Source organism: Mobula birostris, chromosome 4 (genome assembly GCF_030028105.1).
Source record: "Mobula birostris isolate sMobBir1 chromosome 4, sMobBir1.hap1, whole genome shotgun sequence".
In the NCBI taxonomy this organism is placed as follows: Eukaryota; Metazoa; Chordata; class Chondrichthyes; order Myliobatiformes; family Myliobatidae; genus Mobula; species Mobula birostris.
Genome location: NC_092373.1, coordinates 59,408,530 through 59,430,115, shown reverse-complemented (window position 1 = coordinate 59,430,115; position 21,586 = coordinate 59,408,530). Strand labels below are relative to the sequence as shown.

Below are 21,586 nucleotides of genomic sequence, written 5' to 3'. Positions count from 1 at the left end.
AAACCAAGTCATTAAGAGAATGCAAAGTTTCTCTTGTACACTTCTGACCAACTATCATTCCTCCACATGCCAACAAAATACCATTATCTTTATGTACACAACAACTGATATAACTACAACCTTGGTGACAATACAAGCATAAAAAACAATTCTTGTGAAATTCTAGTAATGATGATGAACTTTTTATATCACTTGTGCTGCAAAGGTAACTTTATTTACAATTATTAAAAGAAATTCCAAGACACTTAATGAATGCTCTTCAATACATTTTCTTCATAAAGCTTCTATCAAGTCTTCATTCATGAAAATGTAATAATAAGATATTTTCAAAACTTATCTGCTCGCCAACAGTGCTCTGTAATGTTTACTAAATTAATATTCATGGTTGTGTTTCCCAAATGATTGTTAATGGCTTATTGAACTGGACGGCTTCATCTTTTATTTCAATAGAGAGTACCTGTTAATAAAAAAGGAGAGTTGATAAGATTAGCTGCTTTCTTTAAAGTGTAAAGTCCATTATTTGGGTGAATATTGAATACGTTTTTTTAAAGAGCTTTCATTAAAGGAAGAGAAGTGTGCCAACACAGTGCAGACGCAAAAAAAGTTAGTAGTTTTGTTTTAATGTTCAGTGTAATCATTATTTAAGAGATTCTTTTTGTTGACATTGCATTAAGAATATCACAGCATCTTCGGGGCAAGCACCGGTTCAATTAAAATTGACTCCAACATCATGTCTTTTCATATTCTTTCCCTTTACTATATCATCTTTGCATTTCTTTACAATTCTTGGACTATCTTTTGTTTCAAAAGTATTTACTTTCCCACAATGATTCTGAAACATCATATTCCTACATCCCAGTTAACAGCAGTTGGAAAGAACAAATAATTGTAGCATTTATATAATTCAAGAATTTTCCCAAAAATGCTATTCAATGCATTCAATTTTTTTGCATATCAGTTTTGCCTTGTGGGGATGATCTGGTAAATGGGAATGATTTTATTTTTATCAGAAATATCTCATTGATTTACCTGCATTTTATTTACTCTCCTCCCCAAAGGGGGAGTATGTAGGTATCAGCAACTCACCCTCTCCCTTTGTCAGTGTATTTTGTATTTCAAGACCGATGGCTAGCTTGCCAGCAGTCTAGAATGGATGGACAATGCAGTAACATTTTCTATTGGAAACAGCAGTGAATTGGAATCTCATAGGGTCACAACAGGATAAGCTTCACACAATGAAGTAAAAGTTCAAGTTCAACATATGTAACTGAACTAGCAGCAGCCTGTTATATGTCCAACCAAACAACCTTTTCATTTGACATCTAAGCTGGTCAGAGTCGGTGCACTGGATAACTTTAGCAATACCTGGATAGGAAATGTGAATCATTTTACGGTGCAGATACTGGGAGAACAGAAGGTGTAGATTATTCTTCAAATATCTGATGTCATAGCACCAAAACATGATACAATTTTTTTAGGATTTAAAGATCGATAAGGAAAGCTTCACAGTTGGTCACAGCTTTAAAATGAATTACCGCAAAGAAATCTAATAAATATCTTCAATTTTGTTCTGTCAAAATATGAGTATCTTTTGTTTAAAAAATGAGTGCTGGGATATTAAAGTGCTGATTGGAAGAAATATCGTAACAAAATAAGGTAGGATTCAGTATGAAATCTGAATTGTAAATGGCTGTCCACCTTATTGTTAAATCAAGTTGTTATCCACTGGAGAAGATAACGATATAAATTTTGTGTCTGGGATATCACATCCTGGGAATAAATGAAGGAAGTCTGCCAATTATTTAAGTTAATAAACTTAAAAAATCCAAAACATTTAACCAGGTGCATTGACTTCAAAAACAAAAAAAGTTGAAAATGCTGGAAAAGGACTCAGAAAATCAGGCAACATCTGTGGAAACAGTTCTGAGATCCTTCAGCACAAATTTCCATGTCTGTCTTCCAAATATGGGAAAGATACTAACACTGGAGGAAAGTCCCATTAAAAAATCAATTCTTTTTCAAATGAGCAGCATAAGAATTTTCGTTATATTACTTGTTATCTGTGTGGAATTGCATAGTTATGTTAATTGAGAATCTTATCATCTACTTGTCTTTAAAAGATGGCTTAATACGAAAACACATTGAAACATACTGCTCTCATTTGCTTTTTATATGATAAAACCATGTAATCATTTGTCTAAGTGGATGGATAATTTCTCAGCATATCATAAATGGTCAACTAAAATCTAAATAATATTATGAATATTAAGATGTATATGACACTGTAGCAGTTTTGTTTCCATACCTTTGATGCAGAATCATGACGAAAGTTGGTGATATTATGTGTTATAGTTTCATTTATTAGAGTGACAGTTTTAGGTGGCGTTCCTACTCCCAAGACTTGAATATATCCCAGTCTCAGCTCAGATGCAGTACTCTTTGGATCATCGTGCAATATTTTAGTTGTCAGATTATTCTGTATTTGAACAAACAAAAAAAAAATCACTGTCATTATATCAAAATTTGGATATTGATATAACAGAAACAAATTTGGATTAAAGACAGATATCATTATTTCATGAAAGTTTAGACAAGGTTGTGAAGAATTAGACATTCAAGACCTATACAATGTAATGTTTACCTAAATCCATAAACTTATTTTAAGTGTTAAATTACACTCGATGACCTTTGTCTGGTCAGGGAAGGTGAGGAGGTGATAGAGAGGAGCTATAGGCAAGTAGTCACACTGGGGCTGCGAGAGACAGATAAGTCGGTAACAGTCAGGAGAGGAAAGGGGAAGAGTCAGGTACTTAGAGGGTCCCCAGTGGTAGTTTGTCTCCCAGGTGCCAGGGTCTGGGATGTTTCTGATTGCATCCATGATATCCTAAAGTGGGAAGGAGAACAGCCAGAGGTCGTGGTACATATTGGTACCAAAGACATAGGCAGGAAAAGGGAGGAGGTCCTGAAAACAAACTACAGCGAGTTAGGAAGGAAGTTGAGAAGCAGGACCTCAAAGGTAGCAATCTTGGGATTACTGCCTGTGCCACCCAACTGTGAGTATAGGAATAGAGAGATGGAGGATAAATGCGTGGCTGAGGGTTTGGTGCAGGGGGCAGGGATTCAGATTTCTGGATCATTGGGACCTCTTCTGGGACAAGCATGACCTGTACAAAAAGGACGATTGGGGGGTGGGAACCGAACTGAAGAGACTGAGGAAGGGGCTGTTGGCTCACAAATAGAGAAAGCTTGGAGACAGTGCGAGAGGGAGGATAGGCAGGTGATAGAGAAGGGATACGCTCAGACTGATGGTTTGAGATGTGTCTCTTTTAATGCAAAAAGCATCATGAACAAAGCAGATGAGCTTAGAGCGTGGATCAGTACTTGGAGCTATGATGTTGATGCCATTATAGAGACCTGGATGGCTCAGGGGCAGGAATAGTTACTTAGAGTGCTGGGTTTTAGATGCTTCAGAAAGGGCAGGTGGGGGTGTGGTACTGCTGATCAGAGATAGTGTCACGACTGCAAAAAAAGGAGGAAGTCATGGAGGGATTGTCTACTGAGTCTCTGTGGGTGGAAGTTAGAAACAGGATGGGGTCAATAACTCTACTGGGTGTTATTATAGACCACCCAATAGTAACAAGGACATTGAGGAGCAGATAGGGAGACAAATTCTGGAAAGGTGTAATAATAACAGGGTTGTCGTGGTGGGAAACTTTAATTTCCCAAATATTGATTGGCATCTCCCTAGAGCAAGGGGTTTAAATGGGGTGGAGTTTGTTAGTTGTGTTCAGGAAGGTTTCCTGACACAATATGTAGATAAGCCCACAAGAGGAGAGGCTGTATTTGATCTGGTATTGGGAAATGAACCTGGTCAGGTGTCAGGTCTTTCAGTGGGAGAGCATTTTGGAGATAGTGATCACAGTTCTATCTCTTTTACCATAGTATTGCAGAGGGATAGGAACAGACAAATTAGGAAAGTGTTTAATTAGAGTCCGGGGAAATATGAAGCTATCAAGCAGGAACTTGGAAGTATAAATTAGGAATAGATGTTCTCAGGGAAATGTACGGAAGAAATGTGGCAAATGTCCAGGGGATATTTGCATGGTGTTCTGCATAGGTATGTTCCAATAAGACAGGGAAAGGATGGTAGGGTACAGGAACCATGTTGTACAAAGGCTGTTGAAAATCTCGTCAAGAAAAAAAGAAAAGCTTACGGAAGTTTCAAAAAACTAGGTAACAATAGAGTTCTAGAAGATTATAGGGCTAGCAGGAAGGAGCTTAAGAAGGAAATTAGGAGAGCTAGAAGGGGACATGAGAAGGCCTTGGCGAGCAGGGTTGAGGAAAACCCCAAGGCAATCTACAGGTATGTGAAGAGCAAGAGGATAAGACGGGAGAGAATAGGATCAATCAAGTGTGACAGTGGAAAAGTGTGTATGGAACCAGAGGAGATAGCAGGGATACTTAATGAATACTTTGTTTCAGTATTCACTACAGAAAAGGATCTTGGCGAATGTAGGGATGACTTAACAACGGTTTAAAAAGCTTGAGCATATAGGCATTAAGAAAGAGGATGTGCTGGAGCTTTTGGTAAGTATCAAGTTGGATAAGTCTACGGGACCAGATGTGATGTACCCACAGGCTACTGGAGATTGCTGAGCCTCTGGCAATGACCTTTGCATCATCAATGCGGGATGGGGGAGGTTTTGGAGGATTGAAGCATTGCAGATGTTGTTCCCTTATTCAAGAAAGGAGTAGAGATAGCCCAGGAAATTATGGACCAGTGAGTCTTACTTCAGTGGTTGGTAAGTTGATGGAAAATATCCTGAGTGGCAGGATTTATGAACATTTGGAGAGGCATAATATGATTAGAAATATTCAGCATAGCTTTGTCAAATGCTTATGACCTGATCGAATTTTTTCAGGATGTGACTAAACACATTGATGAAGGTAGAGCAGTAGATGTAGTGTATATGGAGTTCAGCAAGACATTTGATAAGGTACCCATGCAAGGTTTATTGAGAAAGTAAGAAGGCGTGGGATCTAAGGGGACCTTGCTTTGTGGATCTAGAATTGGCTTGCACAAAGAATGCAAAGAGTGGTTGTATATGGGTCATATTCTACACAGAGGTTGGTGACCAGAGGTGTGCCTCAGGGATCTGCTCTGGGACCCCTTCTTTTCATGAGTTTTATAAATGACCTGGATGATGAAGTAGAGGGATGGGTTAGTAAAATTGTTGATGGCACAAAGGTTAGGGGTGTTGTGAATAGTGTGGAGGGCTGTCAGAGGTTACAACGAGACATCAATGAGATGCAAAACTGGGCTCAGAAGTAGCAGACAGAGTTCAACCAGATAAGTGTGAAGTGGTTCATTTTGGTAGGTCAAATATAATGGCAAAATATGGTATTAATGGTTAGACTCTTAGTAGTGTGAAGGATCAGAGGGATCTTGAGGTCTGAGTCCATAGGATACTCAAAGCTGCTGTGCAGATTACTCTGTGGTTAAGAAGACATACGGTGCATTGGCCTTCATCAACCGTGGGATTGAGTTCAAAAGTCGAGAGGTAATGTTACAGCTATATAGGACTTTGGTCAGACCCTATTTGAAGTACTGTGCTCAGCTCTGGTCACCTCACTACAGGAAGGATGTGGAAACTATAGAAAGGGTGCAGAGGATTGGGGAGCAGGACCGATGAGAATGGGTTGAGTGATCTCGGCCTTTATTCCTTGGGGCAGCAGAGGATGTTAGGCGACCTGATAGGGGTGTATAACATGATGAGAGGGATTGATCGTGTGGATAGTCAGAGGCTTTTTCCCAGGGTTGAAATGGCTAACACTAGGGGGCACAGTTTTAAGATGCTTGGAAGTAGGCACAGAGGGGATGTCAGGGATAAGTTTTTTTTTATGCAGAGAGTGGTGAGTATGTGGAATGGGCTGCCGGCAATGGTGGTGGAGGCAGATATGAAAGGGTCTTTTAAGAAACTCCTGGATAGGTACATGGAGCTTAGAAAAATAAAGGGTTATGTGTAACCCTAGGTAATTTCTGAAGTAAATACATGTTTGGCACAGCATTGTGGGCTGAAGGGCCTGTATTGTGCTGTAGGTTTTCTATGTTTCTATATGATAAGCTAGAAATGCAACAAGTGGAACCAACGTGAATAAATGTAAGGGGAATAATTTTCCATAGGTATATGACAAAATATCATGATTAATTTAATTAGCTCAAAGAGATAAAGTCTTAACTGGTGTGCAAATGTCAGAAAATCAGGCCTTTGTTGCAGTTCTATCTCTGACATCATGTCCTCAGTACCTCCACTGTGTCTAAACACCATTTACAAAATTACACCCTTTATATACGATCAATAATTAGAATTGTAAATGATACTAATAAAGATTAGCACTTAAAATATGGTTTTACTGATTTATATGTTTAAAGAATATGGATGGACAGAGGTAATAATGTATAGAGGAAAGTTATTTAGATATTTAGAATGGTAAGAGTTCAATTTTCTCATGTCCCTGTACAGATAAGGTGCCAAGATGCCAAGATAAGAGAACTTTGATCAACAAAGGTTTATTGAACTTTTGATTAGGAAAAATAAGAAAGTAATGTCAGGTATTGGGAAGTGTAATCAAATGAGTCCTTTGAGGCTTATAGAAGATATAGGAGGGATATTAAGAAGGACAAGATTGGTCATGAAACATCCCTGGTCAACAGAATAAAGAGAATTCCAACCACTTTATAAATATATTAGTAGCAAGAGGGTAGCTAGCGAAGAATAGAGTTCTTCATGCACCAAAATAGAAGCTTTTGAGTGGAGTTGGGATGTGCAATATCCTGAACCAATATTTTGTGTCAGTTTTCCCAGGAAAAGGATGGAGAATTTGGGGAAGTGTAGTTTGGAACGTGTGTGTCTGTGATGAAGGAGGAAGTGATTGAAATAGTGTTGCTGCACACTAAGGTGGACAAATAGGGTGAAATGCAAGGTGGTATTACAAAGTAACAGGTGAGATTTCAAGGGCTCTGACATATTTGTTTCCATCATCTTTTTCCATGGATGAGGTTCCTGATTACAGGATGCTAGCAAATGAATCTACATCTGAATCAGGTTTATCATCACTGAAATATATTGTGAAATTTGTTGATTTGTGGCAGTAGTACACTGCAATATATATAATAATTGCTAAAAATTACATTAAGAATATATAGTATGAAAAAAGAGCAAAATGGTGAGATGGTGTTCATGGGCTCATGGACCATTCAGAAATCCGATGGTGGAGGGGAAGAAGCTGTTCCTTAAATGTTGACTGTATGTTTTCAGGCTCCAGTACCTCCTTATTGATGGTAGTAATGAGAATGGATACTGAGGGTCCTTCATAATGGATGCTGCCTTCTTGGGGCATTGCCATTTGAAGATGAAGTTGCGTTATTCCAATATTCAAGAAGGACAGTAGGAGTATGTCATTAAATAAGGACTGGTGAGTGTTATAGAATGTCAGTAGTAAGGGAAACGATTGGAAGAAGTTCTTAAAGATGGCATGCAAGATCACTTGAAAAGACAGGAACAGACATAATGGGGAGTCTGCATCGTTTTATGCATGGGAAAACCTGCCTTACAAATCTTATTGATGTTTTGGGAAGCTTACTAATAAAAAAATGATGAATGTAATGCAGTAGTCATGGTATACACAGACATTAGGAAGGTTTTTTGACAAGATCATGCATGGTTAAACAGGTCCAGAAAGTTATGTCAAATGGAGTCCAAGGTGTTTTGCGAAACTGGATTCAAAATTAGTTTGGTGAGAGGAGGCAGAAAGTAGTGGTCAGGGGTTGTTTCTCTGACTGGAAATCTGTAATCAGTGACATACAGCAGAGATTTGCAATAGAATTTTTGTTCTTTGTTACAATGATAAATGATTTGGATAAGAATTGTCTGTAGTCTGCAAATTAGCTGATGACATTATGATTGGTGGAGTTGTAGATAGTGAGATTTGTTGCCCAAGGATATAGAGGGACATAGAAGAGCTAGAAAATTGGGCAGAGGAATGACAGATAAAATAATGCAACATGGGTCATTTAATATTGGCCAGACTACTGCTATGCTGTTATATAGGGACCTCAGAAGCACTGATGGACAGAGCAACAATGGACTGTGAGTTTATGTTTCCCTGAAATTGGTGACACGGGTGTATAGGACAGTGAAGAAGCACTGATCATGCTTGCCGTCATAGCAGAGTATGAGTATAATAGTTCACTGTACAAGACACTAGTTAATCTGCACATATTGTGTACAATTCTGGTCACCAGACAACAGGAAGGATGAGGTAGTACTGAAAAGAATATAAAAGATTCACCGGAATGTTGCCTGAAATGGAAAGCTTTAGATACAAGGAGAGATTAGCTAGTCTTGCAATGTTCTCACTAGAGTGCCGGTGGCTCAGGGATGTCCTTAGAGAGGTTTATAAAAAGTATATGTGGCATAGATAGGGTAGATAATCAATCATTTACCAAGGGCATGGGAGTCTAAAACTAGAAGACAAAGTTAAGGTGAAAGGGGAACTATTTAAAGGTGATCTGGCTGCAAGTTTTTTTCCACACAGAGAGGGGTTGGTATATGGAATAAGCTGCCACACAGAGGAAAGTACAATCACATTTGAAAACAGCATTTGACCAGGCACATAGAGTGGAAAGGAATACAGGGATATGAACCACATGGAGGAAAATGCTGTTAATGCAGAAAGGCATCTTGATTGGTGTGAATGAGTCTGTCAAAGGACCTGCATCTGTGCTGTACAAAACATTTGATCCGGCTCTGTTTTGATAACTAGATGCTTTCCTTCTGTTTTGTGTTTTTATCTTGGTATTTATGTACATCTGGGGGATGCTAAGTTCTTCTTTCCAGAATTTAGTAACCATCAACATCTATTGATATTGATCTCTCAGTGAGTTAGAAGTACCTTCAGTGCATGAGTATTCTTACTGGCTCTGACAATCCAAAAGTAGTCAAATGCAGTTTTATGAGCAATCATTGTCTTGAAGGGAAGTCAGAAAATAAGCTTATTCCAGATAACAGAAGACTCTCTTTAGATGGCATAGATTTTCGTCCTGCCGGGAAGGGGAAGTTTGGGCTGATGGCTATTGTATAACAGCCTTCAATTAATATTACTGTCACCTGGCAGTGCACATTTCAACTGCCCTCGAGGGTTAAAGTCTGCTTGACCGTATTTATGGATTAAAGTCAATACTGCAGCTGGTTCCTGGGAAAAACAATTCAGTTACTGGAAGGAGGAAGCTGTTATCGAGAGAAAAGCAGTAAAGGCTTTGGACAGCACAGCAAGGTAAAAGCTGTGCACTAAGATTTATTTCATTCCTTTTAAAAAAGTAAGCAATGCCAGCCAGACCAGTATTTGTTACCCTTTAGTGAGACTTTTTAAAAACTGATGTTTCTTTCTGATTAAGTTTCTCCTCACATAGTTTCGTTCAGAAGGGCGCTCCGAGGATAAGGCCAGTCAACAATAAAAGAAAAACGAAACCCGCTGGTGGTGGTGTTCTCTGATGGCCTTGTCTTTCTTGGTGGCAGAGGCTGTGGTTTGGAAGCTATTGTTACAATAACAGCCTAGGTGTACAACTGCACTTCTTTTACCCACAGTTGAAGGGTGATGGAGTGAATGAACATTTAATTACTGATGGATGCAATCGAACCGGCTGCTCTTCATGTCTTTTTGTTGCTGCACTCACCCAGGGAAGTGGAGAGTACTTCATTCCACTACTGCTTTGAACATGGTGGAAAGGAGCCTGAGTCTCTTGTTGCAAGGTCCGGATTTGTGACCAATTCTTGTAGTCACATTATTTACACAGCTGTGCCAGCTGAGTTTTGATTACTGGTGCCCCCAGGATGAGTAATTGAAAAGTCAAAGGGAAGTGGAGATGGTCACTGCCTAACAAGGGTGTGGTCTGAATGTTACTTGTTACTCCAGGCCTGAATATTGACAGGACTGGCTGCACACAGATATGGATTGCTTCATTATCTAGGAATGAAATTGAATGTTGTGGAGTCATCAGTGAATATCATCAAGTCTGACCTTGTGATGGATGGAAGGCCATTGAGAAAGCAGCTGACGATGACTGGGCCAAGTACATTGTCCTAAGGGCCGCCTGGAAGGACAAATCCTCAACAATTATAGCCATCTCCCTTTGTGAAAGCTATAACTTTGCAATACTTTTCCCCTTGACACCCAATCCGTTTTACCAGGGCTGTTTATGCCACAGCAGTTATTACCCACTTTGAGGTATAATTAAGCTATTTCTTCCAAATTTTGACCAAGATCATGCTGAGGACTGGCACAGATTGGTTCTAGTGAAACCTAAACTAAGCATTGAAAAGTAGATTGTTGGTTGATACACAGCTGATGGCAAGCTCCATTACTTTGCTTGTGATTAAGAGTTGACTGATTGGATAGTTACTAGCCAAGTGTTACAGTGAACAATATACATCTTGGCAATATTTCACATTGCTAGGTTGATATCAGTTTAATAATTGTGCTGAAACAAGTTGGTTACTTCTGGGGTGCTCTAACAATCTGCAGTACTCTAATCTGCATAAATTATATCCCTGAAATGCTTCCTGCACCTAGTGCCCAATCACATCTTGTGATTACAAGGGATTATTTGAGTTGGCTGACTACCAGCTTCCAAATGGACAACTGGATCATCCAATGGGCAGTAAATAATTCTGTCTGGTCTTTTTTCATTGTCAGGGTGAGCTAGGTATTTACTAAGGGTGGGGATGTTTTGGAGCCACTTCTTACCATTACCCATTAATGGTTAAACAACATTCACAACTGGATGTATCAGGATTGTATTATAGTAATCACATTCATTGGTTGTGGGATAATTTGCACCACCTAGCAGGCATATTTTGCTGTTAGCACACATGTAGTTCTGTAGTACAATTTTATTGTTTTGGGGCCTCATTTTTATGCACACTTGGTAATAACTTCTGCACTCCTCTCTCAAACATAATCTCTGTCTTGATTATGATGGCAGAGTGAGTGATATGCCATGTCATGAGATCACAGGTTCTGATGGGAAATTTTTCTGCTGCTACTCACTCACAGTGTCCAATAGATGCCAGATCTCTACTGAGTTTAATCTCATTTGGCACGATTATGACATGGCATGATGGCTGGGTCATATATGTGAAGACAGGACTTTATCTCCAAGCAGCAAGTGTCTGTAACTCTGACTAAGGTGGTCATTGGTAGATGCATGTGTAACAGGTAGATCAATGAGAACAATGGCAAATAAGTTTGTCTGTTATCTTGGTTCACTCGCACCTACTGGAAATCCAGTCAGGCAAATAATTTCCTTCAGGATTTGGTGCTTCGGTGCGTGATGCTTTTAGTAACCGTTCTCTGTAATTGAAGTACCATTCTCTTCTCTGTGGGTATGTATAAACAGACAAACAGACACATACGTGTTTACACACTTTTCACCAGCTTGTATATCCCCGTAACATACCCTCTAGTGAGCCCGCCTTCCGTCTTCCCGGTATAACAGGACATACCCAGACATGGGGAAAGAGGAATTGGGTTTGATGGCTTTAGAAAATGATTCTGTGATTACAAATATGTTCAGCTATAATTAGATTAGTTTGTGAGACAATTCTCCCAAATAATACAGCAGTCACCATTTGTTTGTGAAGAGGAGTTTGCAGGTTTGACTAAGCTGGTGGTAAAATTACCTATTATGTACTTGGAACCTAGACCGATACTGGGAGAGCTGCTTCACTTCCATCTTGATGCTTTACTGTTGCAGGTTTAATACAACTGAATGGAACAGGTGTTACATGTGGACAGTACATTTCCAATCATACAATGCATTTCTGCATTGTTTGTAGGGAATTAATGAAACCTCCATGTTTTTTTAAAAGTTCGAAATAAGTTTATTATCAAAGTATGTATATGTTACCATATACTACCCTGAGATTCATTTTCTTGCAGGTATTCACCAGAGAACAAAGAGGTATAATAGATTCAGTGAAAAACTACCCACAAAGACTGACAACCAGCGTTCAAAAGAAGACAAATTATGCAAATACGAATAAATAAAACTGAAAAGTTGAATTGTAAAGTACTTGAAAGTGAGTCCTTAAATGGAAAGATTCTGATCCTCCTACTACTTTTCAATGGTTTTCTCAAACTATATTATGTTTAAACCTGGAAAAAATTAGGTGTAGTATGGGTAATTCTTCAGTTAAGTTTGAAGAAACCTGGAGACCGTTTATTCAACACTTTCATATGATGTAAGTTGTCCTTTTCAGAGCCCTTTGCTTTTTTAATAATCTTTTGTTTATCTTTGGAGGAGTGGAGTTAGTGACAAATAATGTTCTTATCCGAAGGAATAGGACATCCCAGTTTTATTTTGTTTTTAGTTTTGGGGGGGGGGGGGGTTTCTTTATAAAAATCTTTTTTCATGTTCAATTACTTAGAGATTGGGAGGCTTGAATTATATATTTTACTTGAATTATGCTTGGATATGGCAACCATTATCAATGTTATACCTATTTCTTTGTATCATCAATATTGTTAAGTATATTAATCTGAAACTTAATAAAAAGATTGAAAAAGAAAAAAAGAAAAGAAAGTGTGTCCATGGGTTGTGGAATCAGATTAGCGCAGAGGTGTGTGAAGTTGTCCACACTAGTTCAGGAGCCTATGGTTTTTAAGACAAACCCCAATCATTACTGAAACAATATTGAATGTATTTAAATTCCACACTTCTGAGTTAGAATTTAAACTCATGTCTCTTGATTATTGGTCCAGTATTCAACTCCCAAACTATTCAAGCTTCCCTTAAAATATGTATTAAAGTGCTGTTGTGCTGTGACTGGAGCCTAATTTTTAAGTACCCAGCAGCCATAGTATACCTCTATCAGAGCACTGAAACATCCATGAGAGGGATATGTGAATACCAGAATTTGCTTTTGAAACTCCTAGAGTTAAGTAACTTCCCAATGAAAGTAGAAGTTATTATCCCATTTAAGTAGTGCAGGTGAATTGAAATGAGCAATGAGCAAAATGCTCATTCCCTGTGAGTGTCTTACACTTTTCTAATAAGAAAATTGTGAGAGAATTTCATCAGAGGATAAAGGTCCGTGTATGCTTTGTGCTGTGTGTTCAATTGCATCATACCCAGGAAGATACTGGGAAGAATTCTGTGTGCTGTGCCACGGATATTTCAAACAAGTTAGCATAATATATGCAGAAAGTGGAAAGACTCTACTACGCAATCAAAATTTTTAAATCCTTGTATTCATTTAAAGCAAAATTTCCACAATGCAGAGAGGCAGTGAAGGCACTTGTAATTTTGACTGAAAGAAAACTAAGTTTCACAGAAATAAAGAAGGAGCAAGAGAGCTGACTCTTTAAAAACAGCAGTAGATAAAGGAAGCTCTACATGTTAGGGAGAAAAATAACTCATGACGAGTCTCAGTGGGAAAAGGCGGTAGTGGAGATTAGTAAACATGAAAAACATATAAGCATATGAACCAGAAGCAGGAGTAGGCTATTCAGCCCATTAACAATGAATAAAATTATGGCGAATTTGATTGTAGTATCATGTCTGTATTCCCATCTACCCTAATTAACCTTTCAGAGTCAAGAACGTTAGAATCTTTTTTACCGATGCTTTGAAAAATACTCAAGGACTGCTCTCTTCACCCTTTGAGGAGGAGGGTCCCAAAGATTCATGACTTTGCCAGAGAGGATAAAATCTTTGGCTCATAACTGGCTTAAGATAGTGACCTCTCTTTCTTAAGCAGCAATTCCCTACTTCTGGAAAGACATGAGGAGAGCTTTCATAGGAATGTTGAGGACCATGACATTGAGTGAGAAAATGAGTCGAAGACCATTATGCATTTGAGGAACAGATGAAGAATGCCAATTTGATCCAGAAGATGAAAAGAGTGGATATTCTTATATGGTCTCTGCGTATGAAAAGAAAAAAAATCTTGCCTATTTTTGTCAGTCTTTTGAATTCCAAGTACACAGATAATATAAACAGGATGATCTAGTGCCATAGTACGATGAGATTGCTCCCCTCCATTCTGATTACTGCCATTTTCCTTTGCTATTAGCTAGAATATTTTCTTTTTTAAGAAAAAAAATCCAATTAAATATGTTCACTTGAAGAAGGTGCAAGACCTAACTACAACTCCCTTTCTTAAGCTAAGGGATCTGAACTATTGAACTCCCAACCATATTAATGTTTACTGAGAGGATTAATCAATGTTTATATGCATAAAGCATTAGAGAAACTTTGCACTGCATATTTTCACAGACTTGAAAATAAATAATTGCACCATTCCAAAACGTTATTTACTGTGTTATGATATATCATTAAGTCCTTTATCTACCTTGAACCTTTTATTTTACAATAATAATAGTTTACAACTACCCTAGTGATGTGGTGTGCTATACAGCTAGCTTTGTGAAAAGTAATTAACTCGCATAATTCTATAAACAAAAAATAATCATTTTCTGAAACCTGGTACAATTCAATAGAAAATAATGGGTGAAAAGTTAAGATTGAAATTATTGTGCATTCCCTTCATTGGACTTTTCTGGTATATTAGTAATTTTTAAGAAAAAAATGTTCACATTGTTTAAATGTTCTGCTTCAGCTGATTGAAACAACATTGGGAATTCTGAAAGGCAAAATGTGGCACCTACCTTATCAGCAGTGAATTCAGCGAGGAAGGTTTCATTTCTTTCAACTGTGTCTGTAGTGTAGAAGTAAAGTAAAATATTGATAGAAGTAATATCAATGGAACTTCGGAAGTTTAGGAGGATTATGAACAGCAAATTGTACTGATAACTGTGCACTGCTGATTTTCTTTATGAGATTCAAAACATTCCCATACATTAGAAAGTTATTTGGCATGGCTTGAAACAACTTCAATAATTCATCAGTGGTATGTTGCAGATTATATTTAAACAATGACAGTGAGCTACTGCCCTTCTTTCTAAATCATGAAGGACCCATTACTGACAAGAACAGCAGTCACAAATGAGCTATGATGGCTTTCCAGAAGTGAAGAAATGTCTGAAAGCATTGAAGGATCCTATAGAAATAAAATAATCTCTGGAAAACTTGCCCATTTCAAAGAAAGGGTTTCTTTGTTGACAAATCTGTGTAAAAGTTGATGACTTATGTACATACTTATATCATTTGTATTTCTATGCACTGCTAAATGGCTTGTGTCAATGATAATAATCTTTTGTAGTTCATTCTTGTACACATGTGATCAGCACATATAAATAAATGCACTACAAAATGATGAATGAACTTAGGGTTGCATTTGAATAAACATGGCATCAAAAAGTTTATGGAAAATTGAAGTCATTCTAAAGCAGAGACAATGCATATGATTTTTAGGCCCAGTTTGAGCCCAGCATTCTTTATGTGTGCAGATGTCAAATACATGGAGGAACAAAGCTGAATTCACAGAAATGCACTGTGCTGACAGGAAGGAACTGATCACATTAGACGGTTGGGCTTCAGATAAAAATCTATTGGACTGTGTTGGATGAGCAAATTCTCACTCAATTTTAAATCAAACATGACCAAAGAAGCAAATCCTTTATTTACACAATATGCTAGTACCTTGTTTAGCAAATTCAACATATATGAAGACTGAAAATGCCTTCTATAGGCCCAAGTCTGATAATAGACAAGGTGGCACCTAGTTTATCAACTGCTATCAATGTATAGAGGGGTCACAACTTCTCATGTTCCAGAATAGTCATCACTGACCTCTGTAGTTTAATGAATATTGATGTGATTTGGGATCGCCATCAAGTGTCTGCAATAGTTGTCCATATTTGGTTTTGAGTCACCAAAGAAGACTTGCCATTGGCTGAGTTTCCTATGTCTATGGAATACCTCTTCAGGTGAAAAAAATTGTACCAAAATTGTTCAAATTTGCAACCAAAGGAAATAAGAAGCATGATAACACCATCTCGGCCTTCTCCACTTACCAGGGACATGAAGACCTACCACTTGAGGACTAATATTTCTGATGGTACTAATGTGGACTTTGGCCAGCAACAATGGCATCTTCTGTAGTGATGTTGGCTACCTTCATCTTACTTGTGGACTCCCTAATGGAGTGCCACAGGGCATCACAAACCTCCACAGACTTCCCAGCTCTTGAGCTGGCTGGAAAAATGCCACTGTCCAGTATCATACGACCAGTGATATTTGTGCAGTGGAAGATTTGTCTAAAGGTCTTCCACAGTAGATTTAACAAAGAAATTGGAGCAAACGATTAAAAACTGTCATACCTATGCTCTGGCCGTCATCCCAGTAAAGGTGACCGTAAGCAGTGCTATTATCATCCAAAGCAACAGTTAGTCCAAGGAAATTCCTTCGGCTGCAAAATAATTTTGGTTTGTTTTAGTTAGATATTGTTGTATACACACGGTGGGCTACTTTATTAGGCACACCTGCCCACCTATTTGTTAATGCAAATATCTAACCAGCCATTCGTGGTAGCAACTCAATGCATAAAAATATGCAAACATGGTCAAGAGTTTCAGTTGTTGTTTAGACCAAACATCAGAATCGGAATGACTGACTTTGACCATGGAATGATTGTTGGTTTGAGTATCTCAGAAACTGCTGACTACCTGGAATTGTCACGCTTAACAGTCTCTAGAGTTTACGGAGAATGGTGTGACAAACAAAAAAACATCCAGTGGGCGAAAATGCCTTGTTAACTGGAGAGGTCAGAGGAGAAATGCCAGACTTGTTTAAGCTGATAGGAAGGCAATAGTAATTCAAATAACCACGTGTTACAACAAGCGTATTTGACTGCACAACACATAGAACCCTGAAGTGAATGAGCTTCAGCAGTAGAAGACCATGGACATACTCTGAGCAGTCACTTTATTAGGTACAAGAGGTACCCAATAAAGTGACCACTTAGTGTAATTTTCCGTAATGTGCAGTCACCAGCAAACAAATATGTCTCCTTCAGAATTCATTACTACCATCAAAATCTCCACCCTAATTTACAAAATACTTATAGGTTCTCAAACACATTTCCTCCCACCCAACTGATAACTCATCCAGTAGACCAAATTCAGTGATTCATTTCATATTCTTTAGTTATGATAGAAACAGGACACAGTTTGAGAGGAGAATTGCCTAAGTGTGTTCTGGGATGGAGAGTCTCACTTATGAGGCGAGACTACTTAGGATTGGTTTGTTTTCTTGGAGTAGAGTAGGCTTTTTACTCTCCTCCCATCCGGTAGGCTCTACAGGAGCCTCTGCTCCTGCACCAGCAGGCACAGGAAGAGCTTCTTTCCTGAGGCTGTGACCCTGATGAACCTCACATCACAGCGCTAAGTAGTATTTCACCCATATTGTACTGTCTCAGTACTTTTATATTTCAGTGCTGTAGCCCTTACTTTTTATTCGCAGATATTTTGTAAATAACAATATTCTTTGCATTTCTGGTTAGATGCTAACTGCATTTCATTGGCTTTGTATCTGTACTCGGCACAATGACAATAAAGTTGAATCTAATCTAATCTAATCTATAGGTGGGGTTCGGAGAGAGATGTGCAAAATTATGAGGGTAGACTGCAGTAAAATTCTTCCTCATAGACAAAATTGTTCATAACCAGAGTGTATTGGTCTAAGGCAAGGTGTAATAAGTTTAAAGGGATAGCAAGTAGATCTTATTTTTCACTCAGAAGGCAGCTAGAGTTTGGATTGCAGTGCCCAAGACTATAATGGAGGCAGATAATCCTAACATTTAAGAAGTAACTAACTACGCGAGTACTGAATTAGCCAAGGTTTAAAATGCTATCAACCGTATGGTAACTGAAATTAGCATTGATGGTTATTTGATGGAGAGTATGGACATGATAGATCAATAGGCCTGGTTCTGCGCTAACTGAATTCATGACTCTATTTCTCAAAGATACTGTACTATGTTGAAGAACTAGTCCTGCCATTAGTGTATAATTGGAAAACTACAGATATGTTTGCACAATTAGTTGTTCATTAATTTATCTTGTGATTCATACTTTTACCTGTAGTATGTCGTGTTTCCTGGCTCTTGCCATGGGATAATGGAGCCTCCTTGGACATGAAGATTGATATGATCAAGTGGTGCCGGCATAGTAATCCACTGCCGTCTTTTGGGGAGTTCTTTGCCCTTAAGAAAACAAGCATTACTAGTAAAAGGTGTTATTTTGATACAATAGTTGACATTAACTAGCTCTTCCAGTTGTTTCTGAAAATTAAAGCAGCTAACCAAATCCCAAATCTAAAATCTAACTAAAAAATGATCAATGCTAAAAATATTGACCAATAGCTGTGGTACAAGTTGGCCTTCTAGAGATGAGTTGGCTTTTCATACAGTGTCTGTATTCTTTTTATATATGACAACCAGTTTTTATTCCCAGTCAATAATTTATTGTTCCACTTAGCAGTTGTACTATTAGCTACTTTCAGTTTGCTCAGTTTCATTAAATGACTGTATAAGTGATGGTGACAATCATATGGGCTTTGCAATGATTTCTGTATATTTGATTATAAAGAGGCAGTGCACAGGTCATCATAGAGACTGAATCTGGCATTGAATATTAGCATGAAATAAAACAAAACGGTTCAGCAGTTTCAAACTTGCTTATAACAAATAGGCGTTCAAAGTATAAAATGGCCCAAAACATACCGTGGGCAAGACCATTTAATGCTGAAAACGAGGTAATCAAATAAAAAGCCTATAAAAAAAATTAATGGAATGAAGCTGGTAAAACAGAGACCTAAAAATTAAATATGTCATTTCATGAAAATACATACAGGTAATAAAAATAAGCAACAGTATATAATGTAAATATGAATAAAGTCATAATAAATGTGCACATGTAATGTCTAGCCATTGTCTGGAATATACTGTACAATTAATGCATGAAGAACAATGAAGATGAAGCCATAATGAGCAGCAGTGATTATCAAAGTACTATATGTATCATCGCTCTTTCATCCGGGCCAAGAAAGGTTTTAGAGATATTTTCAAATGTTTTTTTCTTGTCTGGCCATTTTCCTCTCAACAAGCTTGAATGAAGAACAGGAGCTGGCTGTTCCATTCTGTAATGATTTCAGCTGGGTAGAGAAAAGTGACTAGCTGATGAGAGAAACTAATTCTTATGAACAGTACCATTAGACTTTTAGTGAAATTTAGTCCATGCATATTTTATGGAATCAAATCATTTGCTGATGACTCTTCTGGTGATTGGATTTCATTGCAGTTTACATAATAGGCTAGATCACATGGACAAGTAGTTTGGAAAACAAATGGCTTAGTCAATGCAATCACAGGTTTTGGACTTCTGTGTCTGCATATAGAATATGCTGGACATCAGATGGTGACACACTTGACCCATTATATATTTCAGCGGTCCCCAAGCAAAACGTGTGAGGAAATGGTATGATTTGGCGATAGGAGTCAGCTGCACCTTTCCTCATTGCTTGTCATGCCCACTATTGAGCCATTACGCATGCGAGGTCATTACCCGCGCATCATCCATGTCATCGCGGGAAGAAGATAAACTCCTCAAGCTTGCAAATGACAGCAGGCTGAAAAGTATGTTTGACATAACATTTCTGCTGGCATTCTGGATCTCAAAGTCAAGGCTAAATATCCAGAGATAGCCACGAAAGCACTGAAAACATTGCTTCCATTTCCAACATATCTCTGCAATGAATGGAACGAAAATCAAATTGCGTAATAGACTGGACATAAGGAACCCCCTTCGAGTATTGCTGTCTCCCATCACCCCTCGATGGAACCGTCTTGTTGCAAGGAAACAAGCAGGCTCCCACTGATTCAGCCATATTGGTGTGTTGCAATGATTTTATATGTTCATACGGGGAAAATATGTGCTGTGTGTTTAATATCCAAACGTTACTTAAAATTTTATGATGCTATTGACTTACTTATATAACTATATAACAATTTCAGCATGGAAACAGGCCATCTCTCCCCTTCTAGTCCGTGCCGAACGCTATTCTCACCTAGTCCAACCGACTTGCACTCAGCCCATAACCCTCCATTCCTTTTCTGTCCATATACCTATCCAATTTTTCTTTAAATAATATCGAACCTGCCTCTACCACTTCTACTGGAATTTCGTTCAACACTTACTTCAAGCTCCCCTGTCCTCCCCTGATAATTCACTTATCACTATATTCATGCGAGGAAAATATGCACTGTGTGTTTAATATTAAATTCCTTAGATAAACCCTTCTAGAAACGAAATTGAGTGTATTAGCCACTTATCACCTATATTCCGGTCGTGATTAACATTCACGCCCCCCCCAACAGAATCGCCAAAAACGATTTGTAGAAAACATCGGCACGTACACGCATACGCAAAGGACGCACGCGTACTGGTGCCCGCGCAAGGCTTCATGGTCATTGTAGTCTCTCTGTGTAAACAACGTATTTGGCTCTACTCTTGTCCGTTGGCAACCCTACCTGCCCCCCACCCCCGGTCGGCCGGTCCGCAAGAATATTGTCAATATGAAACCGGTCTGCAGTACAAAAAAGGTTGGGGACCCCTGCTATATTTAGATTCACCATACCAGTGAGTGGAGTTGTATAATTTATTTCTGGCTCCTTGCCTATACACTAATGTTGTCTGATGTACCTATTGGTGCACTAGACTTCAAGTAAAGAGAGCTGAAGTTAAGTGCTTTGTTTTTAATGTTATTTTAAAGTATTGATACTTTTTAAATTTAGATAATAAATTTAAATTCACATTCATGCAAACACACAAATTACATTTTGTTTTATTACACGGTATCTTATAATTAATTTATTTGTAGTTTTTAATCCCATGAGATGTGAATGCAAGATATAGAGGGTGTCAAATCAATATTATAGCCCTGTATCTTGGTCAGCACCGTCTCTGAGGGCGTGTTTCTGAGTTACATGACTCTGATTTATTTGTGCAGCTAAGATTAAGCATTATCAGCCTAGCACGCATGGTGTCTGGCAAAGGCTTCATTAACAGACATGGAAAAGGACTAGCTATTCCCAGTCAAAATCTTTGCCACCACCTACACAATTCCTGCATTGATGCCAAGAATAGATAACATGAGAAAACAATTCTGAATAAACTGTGGTAGCCTTCTCTTTCTTTCGCACCATAATATCACACCCCCCCTTATTGATTCTTGTAAGCTAAACACAAATTCCAGACCCAAACTCTCTAATATTTTGCATGTAAACATCATGTTTTGTCATGTTAATTTGTTAACCTACATAATATAATTATACATGTGTGATTTTATATGAAAAAAATACATCTCCTTTGTCTTAGCACAAGGGAATGAAGACAACCATTCAGATTTTAAAGTAATCAGATTGATAGACCCTTTCTGAAGATGGGGATAGCCAATTAATGGAAGAATATATAACAGCCTCACTATCCAGAAATTAGAATGTGGATCACTTTGACAAAAGGGAATGATCTATCATATCACCTCATAGATTCTAAGTAACAGATG

At 38.1% G+C, this 21,586-nt stretch overlaps 1 protein-coding gene across 8 annotated transcripts in view; it reads right to left on the bottom strand.

Annotated features, from left to right (window-relative positions):
- Nucleotides 1-200: 200 nt before the first annotated feature.
- Nucleotides 201-21,586, bottom strand: part of si (sucrase-isomaltase) — a 202,242-nt gene continuing 180,856 nt past the window's right edge. For all 8 annotated transcript variants that reach the window (XM_072255413.1, XM_072255408.1, XM_072255415.1 and 5 more), the window contains exons 45-49: nucleotides 18,103-18,227; nucleotides 16,345-16,433; nucleotides 14,731-14,780; nucleotides 2,306-2,476; nucleotides 201-457 (exon numbers count right to left, since the gene is read on the bottom strand). In XM_072255413.1, coding sequence (XP_072111514.1) covers nucleotides 380-457; nucleotides 2,306-2,476; nucleotides 14,731-14,780; nucleotides 16,345-16,433; nucleotides 18,103-18,227 — 513 coding nt within the window. In that variant the 3' untranslated portion in view covers nucleotides 201-379. The remainder of the gene's footprint in view (nucleotides 458-2,305; nucleotides 2,477-14,730; nucleotides 14,781-16,344; nucleotides 16,434-18,102; nucleotides 18,228-21,586) is intronic.